General features: G+C 38.4%; 1 protein-coding gene across 1 annotated transcript in view; it reads right to left on the bottom strand.

Annotated features, from left to right (window-relative positions):
• GRID2 (glutamate ionotropic receptor delta type subunit 2) overlaps positions 1-15,409 on the bottom strand; it is a gene marked incomplete at both ends in the record, with an annotated part of 68,010 nt that overhangs the window by 21,200 nt on the left and 31,401 nt on the right. The window contains one exon of the mRNA XM_010174771.1: positions 6,680-6,875. Coding sequence (XP_010173073.1) covers positions 6,680-6,875 — 196 coding nt within the window. The remainder of the gene's footprint in view (positions 1-6,679; positions 6,876-15,409) is intronic.

Here is a 15,409-nt window from a genome sequence, read left to right as displayed (position 1 = left end):
AAAGAGCATAAAGAAACAAGAAAATAGTGCTGCTCAGTTGATGGGTAGAAATTGTAGTACACCAGAGACCTAGTTGTCAAGGTTTTTGATAGTGTAATAACAAAGGAGAGTGTTAAGGAGTTTGAAGAAAAGACAAGACTACAGTCTTGAGGGAAAACTTTATACCTTACAGAAGAATCCTTGGAGAAAGCATAAAGATGTTTGCTTGAAAAAGGAGTTGCACTGGAAGCTCACATGAATGATTTGCAATTCAGAAACAAGAAAACTACAGGGAGACTCAGAATTGGCCATGCAGGGCCTCAAAACTCAAGACAACTTCCCCCCCCCCCTGCCCCCAGGGGAATTTTCAATAGAATTTTTTTGAAAGAGTGCTTTGTAAAGGCCAGAGAAAAGAACACTGAAAACTGCTGAAGCAATGGACTGGAGATTGTATGGGTAAATCACAGACATGTTATGGAAGGCAACTTGGCAAAACTTAACTAGACACACAAGCTTAAGCAACCGAAAGCCACAGGAAAGAAAATGAAGATGATAAGGTCAGCTACTGTAGGTTTTAGAGTTGAACTAAATTAGTGGTCAGACAAAAAAATGACAGTAGAGGAAACCACACAAATGTTATTTCAGATAAAACAAGCTCAGTTCAGTGTAGAAGAAGCAGAACTGCAAGCTTTTTCCATGGAGCCACTAGCTGAATTTGTTTGGACTTGAAAACACTCAGAGATGAGGTACAGATAGAAAAGTGTGGTCTTGGATGTAGGATGGCACATGAAAATTGGAGAAGAGATCTGGAAAATTCTCCAAAACAACAGAGAGAGAAGAGAGAGGGCAAACAAAGATAGACGTGGAAGGTAGAATGGCATGGAACCACAGCAGGACATCAGTCAGTGACATCTGAGGCTGTTAGAGTGACTGGCAGGCATATGCAGATCACTCTTTGAACAGAAGTCACGAGCAACTTGGATGGCATTTCAGTGAGAGCAAAAGGGGGAAGATACATTCAGGAGTACGTAAGATGAAGCAGGAGAAGATGAACTCAGATAAAATTTTCAGGAAACTCCAGAGACAAAAGGAATATAGCAGTAGTTGACCTGCTTAGTTTTTGGATGAACATATGTCCGTGCACGTTCATTTCTTGATATGTAGGCTGATTCAAATTTTGACTTAAATTTTTGTTTGAATAAAGCCAAACTCTGCAGAAAATAACTTTTACAGGTGTTCTACTTAAGATAAAACTTGTGAAAGCTCTCTAGAAAGTCAAAGTTAGATCAAACTTTAGTATGTCCTCAGGAGCATTCCTGAGGGAAAGCAAGCCTCTTGTTGAGCCTACTTTGAATTCTGAGAAAATGAGGCAGCAAGAAAACAGTTTTAAATTTCATTTTTAAAGCTACCCACACAATCTTCTTAATACTCTGTTAACTGTCACAGATCAGTTGTTATACATCCAAAACACACTGACCCCCTAAGATAATACAGATCAATATTAGCCTATTGATAAAGACTGAAAGTAACACCACACTGCATTTGTAGTGGTTTCTGATCAGGATTCTAATTTTTTGCACTGCTGCAAGTTTGTTTGAGCCCTAGATATGCAAGCAAAGATACATAGGATCACAGGGAAAAAATAAAGTCTTTCTCCAGGCTTATTATTCTTTCAGCTCATGCAAACTGAAGCCAATTTGTGATAAGCCTATTAGAAATATGCTTTGCAATGAAATATATCCCACTCCCTACCCCCATAAACTGACATGTTGACAAGCTATGAGACATTAAACATGCTAATGTCAGTGGATCAGGCATTCCTTCTGTCATTATTAACAGCATTTCAGTGGTAAATCTGGCTTAACATATTGTATGTTGAGATTTGCTTTCCAGGAAAAGGATGCTATTTGACAAATAAGATAGAGCCAGATTACCCATGATAATACAAAGAGGACAGCAGGTGTATTTGGCACCTCCAGGCACCTGTCAGCTACAAGTTGTGGACTGTGCAGGAGACAGTAATTGCAAAATAGTTAAACTGCACCTTCAGCTGTGGGGCTGAACATGTCAAGGTCTTAAGGGTCCTCCTGAACCTTATTACTTGTAGAGCAGCAACAGAACATCTCATCTGCCTGAGAAACATCACCTCCAGAGGCAGAGGGGAACAAGGGGACCAGTGTCGAGGTAGATAATTAGTTTGCTGAACAATAGCTGTATAGCATAGTTGATCCCTTTGCATTGAATTAAGATATAGAGAGGACTGGAGTACAGTCCTAGTATTTTTATATGCTCTTGCCTTTTTTGCTTCCTATCCCTTTCTTAGCCACTGTCAAACTGCTGAATCACAGCACAGATCCAATATCCAAAAAGTCTGTCTTGGTTATCTCTTATTTTCAGTGTCTTTTTATTGGCCAAATCCACAATCAGAAATGTTCAAAACAAAGATATATGGACTCGCATATATTAACTAGATCTTTTTGTGGTGTGATAAATGTATCTTCCACCAGAACAGTAATTCCAATGGCAAATTTGTGAGTAAATCAGGATAATTAGTTAAATCAGTAGTTTTTTTGGCCCATGAATAGAAATCTTCATGCTCTTGCTACTGCTGAAAACAAACTGAGAATAACCATGTCCATGAGAATAACAATTTGTTCTGGCACCCTTTTCTTCCCCAGAGGAATCACCTTAGCAAAGATTTGTTAGCCTATTCATAGGTAGTTTAAACAATATTATTACTATTACAATATTTTCAGGAAGGTAAAAGTGCCATCCACTTGTGCCCAGGGAAAACAAAGGGGCTCAGCAGTTGCTAGCATGTTTCCACCGGCACCACAAGTAGGACCACCAAAAAAAAACCCCCAAAAACCTCAAGACAAATTCCTTATGATACTGTGTGCAAGTTGAAGAGGAAATATTATGAGAGCCTAAGAGGAGTCTATTTTAATGCACCATCCAGAAGCATTATTTCACCTGACAGTTATTCACAAGTTTCCTACCGGCTAAATATTTTGCAGATAAACAGACAGAGGTTTCAAACACATTTGGATTCTGCCTATTTAGCCTGGGAAAGGCTGTACTGCTGAGAAAAATGTAGACGCTGTAGGCTTTGGTATCATGTTCAGAGGAACAAGGTGGGTAGGTTAGGGCATTAGGCACTATTATACTCTAGGAAATAAAGAGCAGACTGGGACACAATGGAAGTGCTTCATTTTATTTTAAATGGGAATAGTTCCAAGGATAGGAAAGCCTTTGGTGCTTATGAAGGATTAAGCAGGGTAATGTGCTTTTTAAGAAGACATAAAGAGGTATGTAATGTGATATATTTAAGCCTAAATGATTTTTCTTAGAGTCTTCAATGAATGTCTAAGCAGGCATGACTTAGGCCTCTGTAAATTCTCTCTGAATAAATAAATTCTGCAAAAATAGAGATTCCTTTGACAGAATGAGATGCATATTTCATAACCTATGCAAAAAATGAAAATCAATTTGAGATACATGAAACACTTAAGAATAACAAAGGAAAAAGAAGATAAAAGTGAATATTCTCCAGAATAATCCAACTATATATATATAGGAATACGGCTACCTCCCCATCCATTTTGATTTGACAGAGCAGCAAGATAAACAACTGAATGATTTCCTACCTTCAATTCAGATCTTCAAGTGCTTTTTGTTGCCTTTTGAAAAAGGAAGAGATAATAAGTGGCAGAAAATATCTAAAGTGCCTGTGCTTTTCAGGCTGTGTCCTGTTTGAGGCATTTAAAACTCTACTCTCTCTTCAGGGTAAATCTACCCAGCTGCTCTCTAACCAGACCTGATGGTGTGTATAGCTGTTCGCTATGGATGGAATAGGAGTGCAAACACAATGATACGTATGCACCTGATTTACGAGAAGAACGGGACCAATAAATATCAAACCCTGAAAACTTACAATGGCACAATCTTCCCACCTTATTTCTCTTGCCTGCTCTGCCCTCCTGCCAGGAAAAGTAGGTTAAAGCTGTAGATTGCCTGATGCAAAATGGGCCTATGCAATCATTGTCATTTGGCTGCATTGTATTTCCACTCACACAGATGCCATTTCCCATGAAGTCACTGGTATAGCAAGCATGCAGTCCTGTGGAGTGACTGGGATGATGCCATGAGTAAATTGGCAGTTGATCCCCCTTCCCTTCCCCTTGTTTATATATCCATTAGTATTAAACTGCTTCTCTCCTCAAAATAAAAAGAGTGCCAGCTCCAAAAAATTGCAGAAGAAAAGCTAGACAAAACTAAAGGACTTTTATGATATAACAAAAATGTTTGGCAAATCCTCTTCTGTGCTGGCTGCTTGCAGAACCCATTTAACCTCAGAGAGGGTGCAGCAGGGAATGATATTAAAGAAGTACAAGTCCACTGCGTCCGTAACATCCTTCCTGCACACCTCTCTCCCATGACGGCCCCTCCTATCACAGTCCTTTCATGGTCATTAGGCAGCCTAGTGGAAACCCCTTTCCACACTCGTTAAGTCTCAGCCTTCACCTGGCTCTCCAGGAGCGTGTGCCGAGATTACGGCCTCAAAGAGCTTGGACAAACTGCTGTTCGGTCATGGTTAGTGCTGATTAATGGTAGAAACAAAATGAAGCACAGAGGGAGACCTGTTGGCTTAGCTTGTCCAGGGTTAAAATCTGCTTGAGTTAATAGCTCTGATGTGGCAAGTTAAATTTGTTCAAGACCCCGAAGAACATTATGAAGTATATAAATAGACCAAGGGGACCCATGAATTCTTTCCTCTGAAATGTTTTCCTTTTATTTAAAGTATGTTACATGGTTTAAAATCTCTGCCTTTTATCAGCTAAATTTTGAATATTACTTTTCCTTGCCTAAGATTAGCTTTTAGCATCACATTCTTCATCCAGCTTTCTTTCTGAGCAGGCCAAATAAAATCTCCCACAAGCTTCTGCGTGAACAGCAGCTGGCAAATATTTTTTTTCTGTCCTTTCTTCCTGTAAGGTGAAAGAAAGGGAGAAACTGCGCACAGATAAGTGGATGTGTATATTCTTTAGATTTGGGCCTGAGCCCTCTGATATTTTAAAATTGGAGCTGGTTGGTTCGCTAACATGCTGCAACTTGGTTTTTCAACATCAACATTTGCAAGTGCTTATTCCTGGGAAGCAGAGGCTTAGGAAATTAAAGAACTCCGATATTTCTGGTTTTGTAGGTTTTAGGATAGCAACTGCCATATTTTCAGGAATGAGAAATCAAAGACTGTAATCTGGAATTACCTGCCAGCATGATACACCAATTGTTTTTTTTCAGCTAAAAGCCATTAGTCAATACAGCTATTTTTGACGGGCTCTGTTTTTTGATTCTTCTGAAACCCTTAGTATAACTTGGGAAGGCAAACCAGAAGGTTTTTTTTATACAAAAGGCAAACCCCAGCTTTATCAGTCCCTTACAAACTGAGCTAAAATATATTTTCTAAAAAGAAAAAAAAAGCAATTTCCTCTAGCCAATATATCTTCAAACTGTCTTTTTTCCCCTTACTTTTCCAGCTTATGACTTTATCTAAAGGAGTTTCAGAAGTGCAGTTCCCCAGGGTCTGTCTTGCCTCTTCTTTCATGCTGTTTAGTCCTTCAGAGGAGAAATATGATCTCAGTTATACAGAGGGTGGATTATAGTGATTTCTAAAACTCCAAAGAATCCTTGTTATTTTGTAGTTCTTTTATTATCAATAGATCACCAGTGATTTCATCATTCTTTTTAACATATTCTTTTCTCTTACGTGTTTGTATCCAATGTGAAAATATCAGAAATTACAGGTTTTCATGGGAAATGGACTTTGGTGGAGACAAAATACAGAGTTTGCCTGGATTTTTAGAAGTCTCTAAATCAAGCTTAAAAGAAAGTGAACACACAACTTCCTGGAGATTTGCTCTAATAAATCTTCACATTTTGAAGTTTAAAATAAAATCTATAAAACATGATATTCCTCAGATTCGATTTAAAACATAGAATATGAAGATACAATGGTAGAGAAAAAGTTTGTATACAGTCACTCATTAACTCATTTTCACTCTCATACTGAACCCTTTTCTGGACTAGTGTTCCATGAAAGTTGTAGCTGTCAACCAAAAACATGGGAGGGAACTATTGTGTTCACAAACATGACTACAAAAATTGATTCCTGCTTTCAAAGCATTTTCCTACTGCTAAACCCGATACAGAACGTGGCTGTAAGACTCTGCTTTAAAGTCAGATCATCTTTCTCTGTCTGTCTCTCTCAAAACATACATAACTCAGATCTACAACTGAAAGCCAAGATTTTCAGTGTCAGAAGTCTACAAAAATAAGTTAATCAATGTCTTGTATTCAAAGTGCTTTAAGCTTTATGCAGGATATTGCCACATCTTCTGGGGAAAGAAGTCCAGTGACCCTATTCCCATTCTGCATCCTGACAAATGCATTCATCTCTCATACCTATAAATCCTTTTCAGAGCAAACGCTCTAGGTACTTACATTTTAAAATGTCACAAGCTACATAGCTGAGAAGTTCCAATCCTCCATATTGATGCAATGAGCTTGCAGAAATTGGTACCAGGCATGATCACTATCTGGGTGTAAATGCATCCCTTATAGGTAAAAGCAATAACTAAGCAAATGTGGTGCTGCAGCAGAACATCTCCAACGGGAAGCAAAAAGTAAGTCATACCGGTACCTTTTGAATGCCTGCGGTCGACTCCAAGACGTTGTTCTCTGAGCCGTTACTTCTGTTAATCATCCGCCACATTTGGGAATACATGCTGTCCCTCTCAAAAGGATTCATCCCTTTCACTCGGACATGCTCATAGACTGCAGAGTCCAAGACAGTGCCATAAGGAATATCCGTCTGCCTTGAGAGATCCTGGAGAGACCTTAATTGTTGGTGAAGAAAAGAGACACAGGAGACTTGAAGCCACATTTTCAAGAGAAAAGAGCTGCAGGCAAGCAAAGGGCAACACATAGGAAGACGGTTGTCAAGCCAGCTTCTTTTGTAGTTTTTGGTTGTTTTTTTGTTTGTTTGTTTGTTTGTTTTTTCTTAAAAGACAAAGCAAGACTGGAAAATTGTTTCTATGGTTAAAGACACAAGGAGGAATATGAAGTGAAAGGGTGGAAAAAGTGAAAATAGATGAAAACAGAATAATAGAGAGATGAAGAGTATCCTGTCAAATGCCAAGCTCCTTTGAGCAGGGGCAAAGGGGAGAAGGGAGCATTGCAGTCCCTCCAGCCACATGCAGCAAGTTCAACAGAAGTTGGGTAACTGCCTATGAGAGTATGGTGCCACCACACACCCTGCCACTGGGAAGCAGGAGTGTTAGCACCAGAACTCACCAGTTCTAGCCCAAAGTACTTGGGCTGAGTACTTCTATGCACTACTAGGTTACAAAGTGAAGAGCAGTTTTTTGGTGGTGTTCCTGCACTGAACTGTGCACCTGTTACACAGGTAATATCTTACACTATTTTCAGCAATAGGAAGACCTCTGTTGTGGTTTCATGAACTGCCTTTTCATGACAGTCCATGTTATTTAGTCCAATAAATTTGTTCTACTTTACATATTAACTAGTGTTATCCATTCCCTATATGCAACAAAAATTCACCAGTTTAGAATTTTCAAAAGCATCCCAAATACAGTTTTGCCAACCCTGCTTTGGACTTTAAAAGGTATAACAGAACCCTTTAAAGTCTCCCTACCTCCTGGCCTTTATTTTTCAGTCCTATAGAATTGCTCTCCTGTACCTTCTGTTCTTTAATGGCATTCATTAAACTTTCAAAATAACTACTGCAATATGTCTGCTGCCTAAAACCCATTACAGCTTTCCTGGCACAAATTAACTTTGTATAAATTGCACAAATCTAGTGGATGACACCTAAGGACAAATCAAGGGGCTGAATGTTGTCTTAAAGTAGGCATTAGCAAATTGTAAAAGCTCATCACAGCCATAGAAAATGCAAGCACAAATGTAGGAAACTCAAGCAATTCTGTCTTTCTAAAACATGTAAATATAGAGGCAGTGAAAAAGGCCCTACAGGGAGGAAAAAATGGAATTCTTAGGTGTTCCAAGGATGGCACTGGAGAAAATGGTAATCAGATCTCAAAAGATATGTAAGCCTCTGAACACAACAGAAAGTAGGAAAGAAGAAATCAACAGAGCTCAATGGCAAGGGTTTAGAGGTTAGTTGAGTCAAAAAGAAATCCTTTGAAAAATGAAAACATATGAGCTCAGAAAAAACGTTGAACAAGACCTAAATTCTAAGCAGATAACATTGCAAATATAAGGAAGTGATAAACTTAATTTTGAAGCGTAATTAAGGAATAGTACATTAAACCCCCATAAGCTTTTCCACTTTCTTCAACAAGACAGCATTCCTCTTCAAGAACATAAGCAGCAGGGAACCTGCAATGAATCCATACACATATGGGATCATAAAAGGTGAGCTGCTAGATGAAGCATTTCCTGAAACCAAGTATATTGGTCTTCTACCAAAGAACTGAGACTTTCCCTTTACTAGGAAGAAAAATGTAAGACTCTAGTAGACTAAGGTATCAGGACAATAAGTACTGTGGCTAATTTGTAATTGAAAAGTAAAAAAAAAAAAAATAAATAATCAGTCCAGATAAACACCTGTGAGTTCTGAAAGATTAAATATGAAATGGGCTGAGCTGTTAGTAAAAATGTGAAACCTCATTGTAACTAGTGTATGAAACGGAAGTGGTAAATATTTTTAAAAGGCTCTAGTGGTAATCAGGGGAATTATGAAAGTAAACTATAAGACGTTGTACTTAGGTTTAATAAACAAACTGAAATAAGGATTAGTACAATTTTAAAGATCAGTCCTGAAGATTAGACATAGCCACCAGATAGGTTTCTCCAGGGAAAACAATTCAACCATCTATTACAATTTGAAATTACTAAAAAAAGCCCAAGAATTTTGAAAAGGCCTTAATCTCATCAAACAATATACAGAAGGTGGAATTATGGACAGGATACAAAGGAGGAATTTAGAAACACTTTCTGGCAACTCTGGATAGCATTAGGAAAGCCCATACTCAGCTAGAGTGTGGATGCTCTCAAGGGACTTCAAGGGTAACAAGAACAGCTTTTGCAGAACTAAAAGGCTGAACAAGGGACATATGGACCTGTTGAGGGGGACAGTTGGCACGGCTAAGTTTGGCGTGCTCAATGCCTTCTTTGCCTCACTTTTCCCCAACAAGGTCTCCCAGATCTCTGTGACTAAAGGCAGGGTTCAAGGAGGTAATGAACAACCAGCAGTAGGTAGTCAGGTAAATCACAACTAGACAAGGTAGGGATTGATTGAGAGCACTAGACCTGTAGAGAGACCTGGAAGGCTGCATCAAAGTGTGCTGAGAGACCAGGCCAATTAAAAAAAAAGCTCCTTGCTTTAATTTTTGAAAGGTGAAGGAAATTGGAAGACATCCCTGACCACTGGAGAAAGGAAATGTCCAGACTATATTAAAAAAAAGATTAAAAAGATGATTAATGGAATTAAGGACGGTCATCCAACAGCATGGAGTGAGTCCTCTCAGAGCACATTTCTGAGCACATGAAGAAGAAGAAGCCAACTAGGAGTAGTCAACATTGATTTACCAAAGGTAAGTCATGCCTGACCAATCTGGTTTTGTACTACAGTAAAATGACTTGGCTTGTGGACAAGAACAGAGAAATGGTTGCAGTTTACCTTAACTTTACCAGGGCTTTCAATATTGTCTCCCACAATATCCTTGTATCCAAATTAGGTCATTAGGTCTGTCTGAGTGGGAAACTAAATGGATTAATTCCTGGTTGGATAACCAGGACCATAAGGTAGCTCACCTGCAGGCTGGTAACAGGTACCACAGAGGTCTAACCTGGGACATGTCTATATCAGTAACCTGGAGGAGGTGAGTAAGCACCCTCTTGTCAAGTTGCAGATGACATAACGTTGGGGGACCAGCTGATTGCTCAAGGACAGGCTGCCATTCAGAGGGACCTAGAAAGGTTGATGGAATGGGCTGACAGGAGAGGTATGAAATTCAGCAAGGAAAAATGCAAAGCCTTACACCTGGGGAGAAATAACCCCTTGCAACAACCCAAGCTGGGCACAGTTCTGCAAAAAGGCACCCTGGTAGGCAGCAGCGGGCCTTGGAGAGAATTTCTCTCCGTTTAACCATTAGGCAAAGTGTTGCGTAGAAGTAGGTGGATTACTGTTGCATTGACAGTCTATCTATCTGTCAAAAGCATCACTGATGAAAGGCACTAGATAAATATAACATACTATATTTATCCATTTTGTATTACTGCTGCTGCTGCCAATACACTTCCATATCCCCTGGCAGTGCTCAGAAGTGCAATGAACTGTCACAGGATGTATATTCTAACGTCCTGTAATTACTGTGTTATTTGTCACACATATTGCTAGAAAAGTATACAAAAAGAATTTGAGTCTCCAATTTTTGGTGACAACACCTAGCAAAATTGCAATCATTACTTTACAAGACTGTATAGCCATATAATTTCTATTATAACAAGCACCAAAGCATTAGTCTGAAATATTATTGCTAACTGGTATATAAATTATGCGTGTAGCTGCTGCCACAAACCAGTATGGTTAGAAATAGCACAAGAGAAAAACAGTTTCTCTGTATACCTTGTGGCTATGAAAGAAATCTTGCTATTTTCAGAAAGGCAGACCAACACAAGACATGAGCTGTTAGTCCAGAAGCGTACTACAATCAAGTATGGGAAGTGTACTACAAACAGCCTGAGAAGCAAGCAAGAGTGCCATCACACACAAAGACATCACCACCAGGGAAACGGCAAGGAGGAGAATTATGTCGCTGCTTTCAGGAAGGCATGCTGTAGCTGCCAAGTCTGGCATTAACTACAGTCTGCAGTGCTTTACTGTTTGGTGTGCTATCCTAAACCATAGGATGCTTCTTAGCTGCCCTGCTCTGCATCTTTTCACAAGTGCAGGTGCTGCTGTATGCTGAGGAAATAATGACAAGAGGACAAGAGTGTGTGTGCACACTCTACAGATGTGCTAAATGCTGTTGCCAGCAGTAAACCCCAAGTTTTGGTTCACCTGACCCCATGCTGAGGAGGGTGAAAGAAGTTTTGCAGCCTTTGAGGCGTACATATGCGTACACTGCCATGTGGGCAAGCTACAAAAATGGAAAAGACCTATCACATCAGTTACTTCATCCCCTCACACAAACATGTCAAATGGGATCATAATATATATGACCTCCTTCTGAACCCGTTTCTTGTAATCTGCAACTCTGCTGACTACTGGTATGTCATTCACAACCTAGCAGCTAAGGTACAACAAAACAAAGAGAAATGACAAACCTTAACAGAACTAATAAAATTATTAAACTGTTGAGTTCCTTTCCAGAAGAAAGAATTTTTATAACTACTTTGCCTCCAGCTTGGTTTGTAGGTTACACATTCTTCGGTGTACCTTTATTCCTGAATTAAACAACTCATTCTCTCTTCAGACAAATATATTTAGTGGAGACATAAATCCTCAGCCTCACATCTAGTCTCACCACATAGCTGCTACATCAGGTCTCAAAGTAAGGAAAAAGTATTTCTCAAGCTAATTAATTCCTACAGGGTATAAAATAAAATACCTTCAACTGAGCTTGTACATAGACAAATTCTGCTTCTACAGAAGTGACCATGCAGACAGGCCACAGTTCAGCATAATTTTGATTATCACTCATGAAGCACTGTGGGGAAAAATGTTATGTGTGGTCTTTATGGTAAATTTTTTTCTAATTGCAATTACTGGGATAATACCAATAGTATCTCAAACAAATTAACTACAATATAGGGCTATTCTGAGGATGAATTGAGTCATTTGAGGATGAATTATTGACAGATACATGTATTTTTCAGCAATTTAAAATTTTTTTTAGTATTCTGCACCTTACTCAGGCAGCGTTTGTCAGGTCACTTTCATTTTCTGTCTTAGTACAAATTAATTATCTCTGCTTTCAACTGAAAGTAAAAAAAAAACAAAACATATTAGGATTTGCATATGTTTCTTTCCTCAAAGCATATCCTCTTCTATAAATTTAAATCCTAGACTTAGAATTGGTAACGTTGTTCGTATACATCAGCCAAAAGTGTTTAAAATGTACACAGAAAATTTAGAAAAACAAAAGGTCACCTCCACAAAGGAATAACCAAATACCTTTTTAGGTGATTAAATACCACTGAGGTCAGAGGCTTGGGCATTGAACTTTTTTTGTAAATCTGGGTTATAGATTGGTTTAGGCTAGTCGTGTTGTTAAACTTGACTGTTGCACGGTAGCCACTAAATTTTAGGAGAAAATAACTGATACCATAGCTTACACTGAAGTCTTTATTTATAGTAAATTCAGATAAAGCTTTCCAATGTTTTTTTTTTTTTTTTTTTTTTTTTTTAATAAGTCATTAAGGGTTAATTCACAGGTAGGCTTAGGGAACAGGGGGGCACAGTAAGCCAAGAGATTTTACTGTTGGCAGTGACATCTGTATCAGAAACTCTAATACTGCTTGGTAGCCAGTTTGAAGATCTGGGTGAACCACGTTAGAGGAAAGGTTAAAGAACATTCAGTTTTTCAGTGTAAGGAAATAACTACTCCAATTACTGCATTCCTGTGTAACCCCCCTTGCAGAAAACTTGTAGGCAGTTGTATTGAGCTGTTTAAAGCCTTGGGGACATCTTAGCTTCAAGTGAATCATGGTTTAGGAAAAATGTTGTGAAAAGAATGACTGAGCAAAACAAGGATGACAAAAGACATGCTTTACTGCTATGCCTCCATTATTTGGAGGCAGAAGTCTTGTCTGTCAAATAGGACATATTGTTTATAACATGGAGAACATAATATGAACTTCTTATTTTACAGAAGACACAAAAGGCAAACTCTCCCCCACAATGCCTACAATCTAAAGTCTTAATCAAGCTTCCCCACTTTTAGAAGTGGATTAAATTTAAACTTGAAACTACCTCACACCATCCTTTCATAGGACAAATCCTTTGACTTCCCCTTTGCCCACCCCACTCACCCAACTTTTCTGCAAAATTTCAGAGCCCGTGAGAAGGTGATGACACCCTCTCTTTACTCAGGAAAACAGTGCAGTAGTCTGAGTAAAAGCCTCTGCCAATGGGCTCTAATTCTGTCCTAAAGGAATCATAAAACACAGTAATGGCAATACTGGCTCAGTGATTAAATTCACAGCATCAGCAGCCATAAGAAATAGATCAAGACCTCCAAGCGTATTTGGCATTTACCAAGAAAAGCCACTCTTAATTGCTATTCATTCATGTTGCATTTGAGACAGTGATCTAAAGATTTAAGGAACATAAAAATTATACTTTGCTTTGCTGCCACAATATTTTGGCATTTGAAATGCTGACTGTCTTGATTTAAATGTCACCTGCAATGTGGGTCAAGTGTGAACAAAAGGTACATCTAGGAACTACTTTATGACTTGCGTGCCTCTACTCCTGATATTGCCTGTTGGCAGAAGATGAAAAGCTGAGCTCCCAAAGGTATTACGAGTAGCCATTTGTCTGGAAAAGGAGATTAACCTCCACCCTTATTCTTCTTGTTCCTCTAAATTCATTTAAAAAATTGTAACAATTCAATCCGAATTAATCAGCGAAGCAGAAAACAAATGCCATCAACTTCAAGTGAGGTTATACAGCAAAGACCTACTTTGAGACTCTCTAGGGAAATGGAACATTTCACTAGTCCTTCCTAATGCATTGTTTAACAGCATTTTTAAACTTTTCTTCTCAAAATAGGCTTCTGTATACCATGAGGCACTGACTAGGAAGAGTGGTCCAACTTTCATGCCAGCTGAGAAAGGGAAGCTGCAAGAGCTCTGAACACAAACTGGCTACACATCCAAAAGCTGAAATGCAGTAACTACCAAAATCTTTAACGGAAATGAAAAGTGTTGTGGGCTGCTTGAATCCTCCTATCTTTTGTAAAAGATATCACAAGCCCATACCTTCAACAACACACTGTAATATCTGATGCTAGCTGGAAATCTGAAATGAAAAACCTATTAACTACATGTTACATCTGTGCAAACCCACTGACTTCAATTTCTTTCATTTTTCTGACTTCTCTGAAGCTGATTGGATAGCACTACAAGCAGAATCGGGTTTATTTTCTTTAAATACTTAAACTCATTTCCATTCTTGCCTCCAAAGCTCCCCAAGGTACAATTTGCTCTGTTAAAAAAAAAATAAAAATAATGAACAAAAAAATCAGCTTTTTTCTTTATTGCTTATTCATGTTTCCCACTTTGCAGTAATTCTGCATGGTAAACAAACAGCCTCTTATGTGCCGGTTTGAGTTTCAATTTTGGCAGTTTTGTAAACTAAAGTTTTACACTCCCACCATAGTTAGGATAACTTCGTTCCCTAATGGATACTTAACACATCTAATTACTCTATTTTTGAGCTGCAAGCGCTGTTGAAAAATGTCTTCATTCTTTCATTCCAGGAGCTTTCCAGCTGCAACATTTTCTACTGAATAAAACATTTTCAGTGACTTTGCCCATAAATAATACAGCACAAAGACCAATGTAGTCTCAATTGTACATAATAAACTCAGAATTCCACTGAGGGTTTTCTCATGACATCATAATAAACTGCAAGAAAAAGCTGAAGAAGTATTAAATTATAGTTTGGGTATATTTTATTCTTTTCTACACATGATACGAAAATTCAGTCATTTGTCATAGTAATTTGAACATTTTTCTGGACTACTTCAAAACTAGAAGGGACATAATTTCAAAGCAGGATGCAAAGGCATAGTTCTTTTTTGTAAGGACAAACTGAATGACTGAATATATCATTATTATTTATTTTGTATGTGTAAATTCTCATGTTGTTTCTTCAGACTCCTTAGTCAAACATAAAGGTTTTTAAATTAAAAAAAAAAAAAACCCAAAAAACAAGTCTCCCCCAAAATATCAAGATCAATGTTGACAAACATTGATGCAGAATATAATTTTACTCCCCTATAAATTGTGAAAGGATTATAAATGGGACTACTGAGTCAAACAGTTGGGTTGTGACAAAATACCCCTGCAGCACTCCATGATCTCAAAGTCTGTTATTCAGATCTCAAAAGAAAATGATAACTCAATTTAACTGGCGATACAACTGTACTGGGGAATGATTTGCTCACATGATTTTAGTCTGTTTTACATGTCTCTGTCTTAGAGTGCTTTGCCCTCTAGTAGATGAAAATGTTGAAGTTGTTAGCCCAAAAAGGAAGGATAACAACCATAGACACGTCACTTCCAATTGGCAATGAATAAGGACTGGTAATGCTTGGAAATTTGGGCCACAGGACACCAACTCTTCTCTCTGCCCACCCCACCCCCAAGGAACAAGGAG

Source organism: Antrostomus carolinensis, unplaced genomic scaffold (assembly GCF_000700745.2).
Source record: "Antrostomus carolinensis isolate BGI_N321 unplaced genomic scaffold, ASM70074v2 scaffold3219, whole genome shotgun sequence".
Classification (NCBI taxonomy): domain Eukaryota; kingdom Metazoa; phylum Chordata; class Aves; order Caprimulgiformes; family Caprimulgidae; genus Antrostomus; species Antrostomus carolinensis.
The sequence above is the reverse complement of the archived record's forward strand: the minus strand, read 5'-3'. Positions and strand labels throughout refer to the sequence as shown.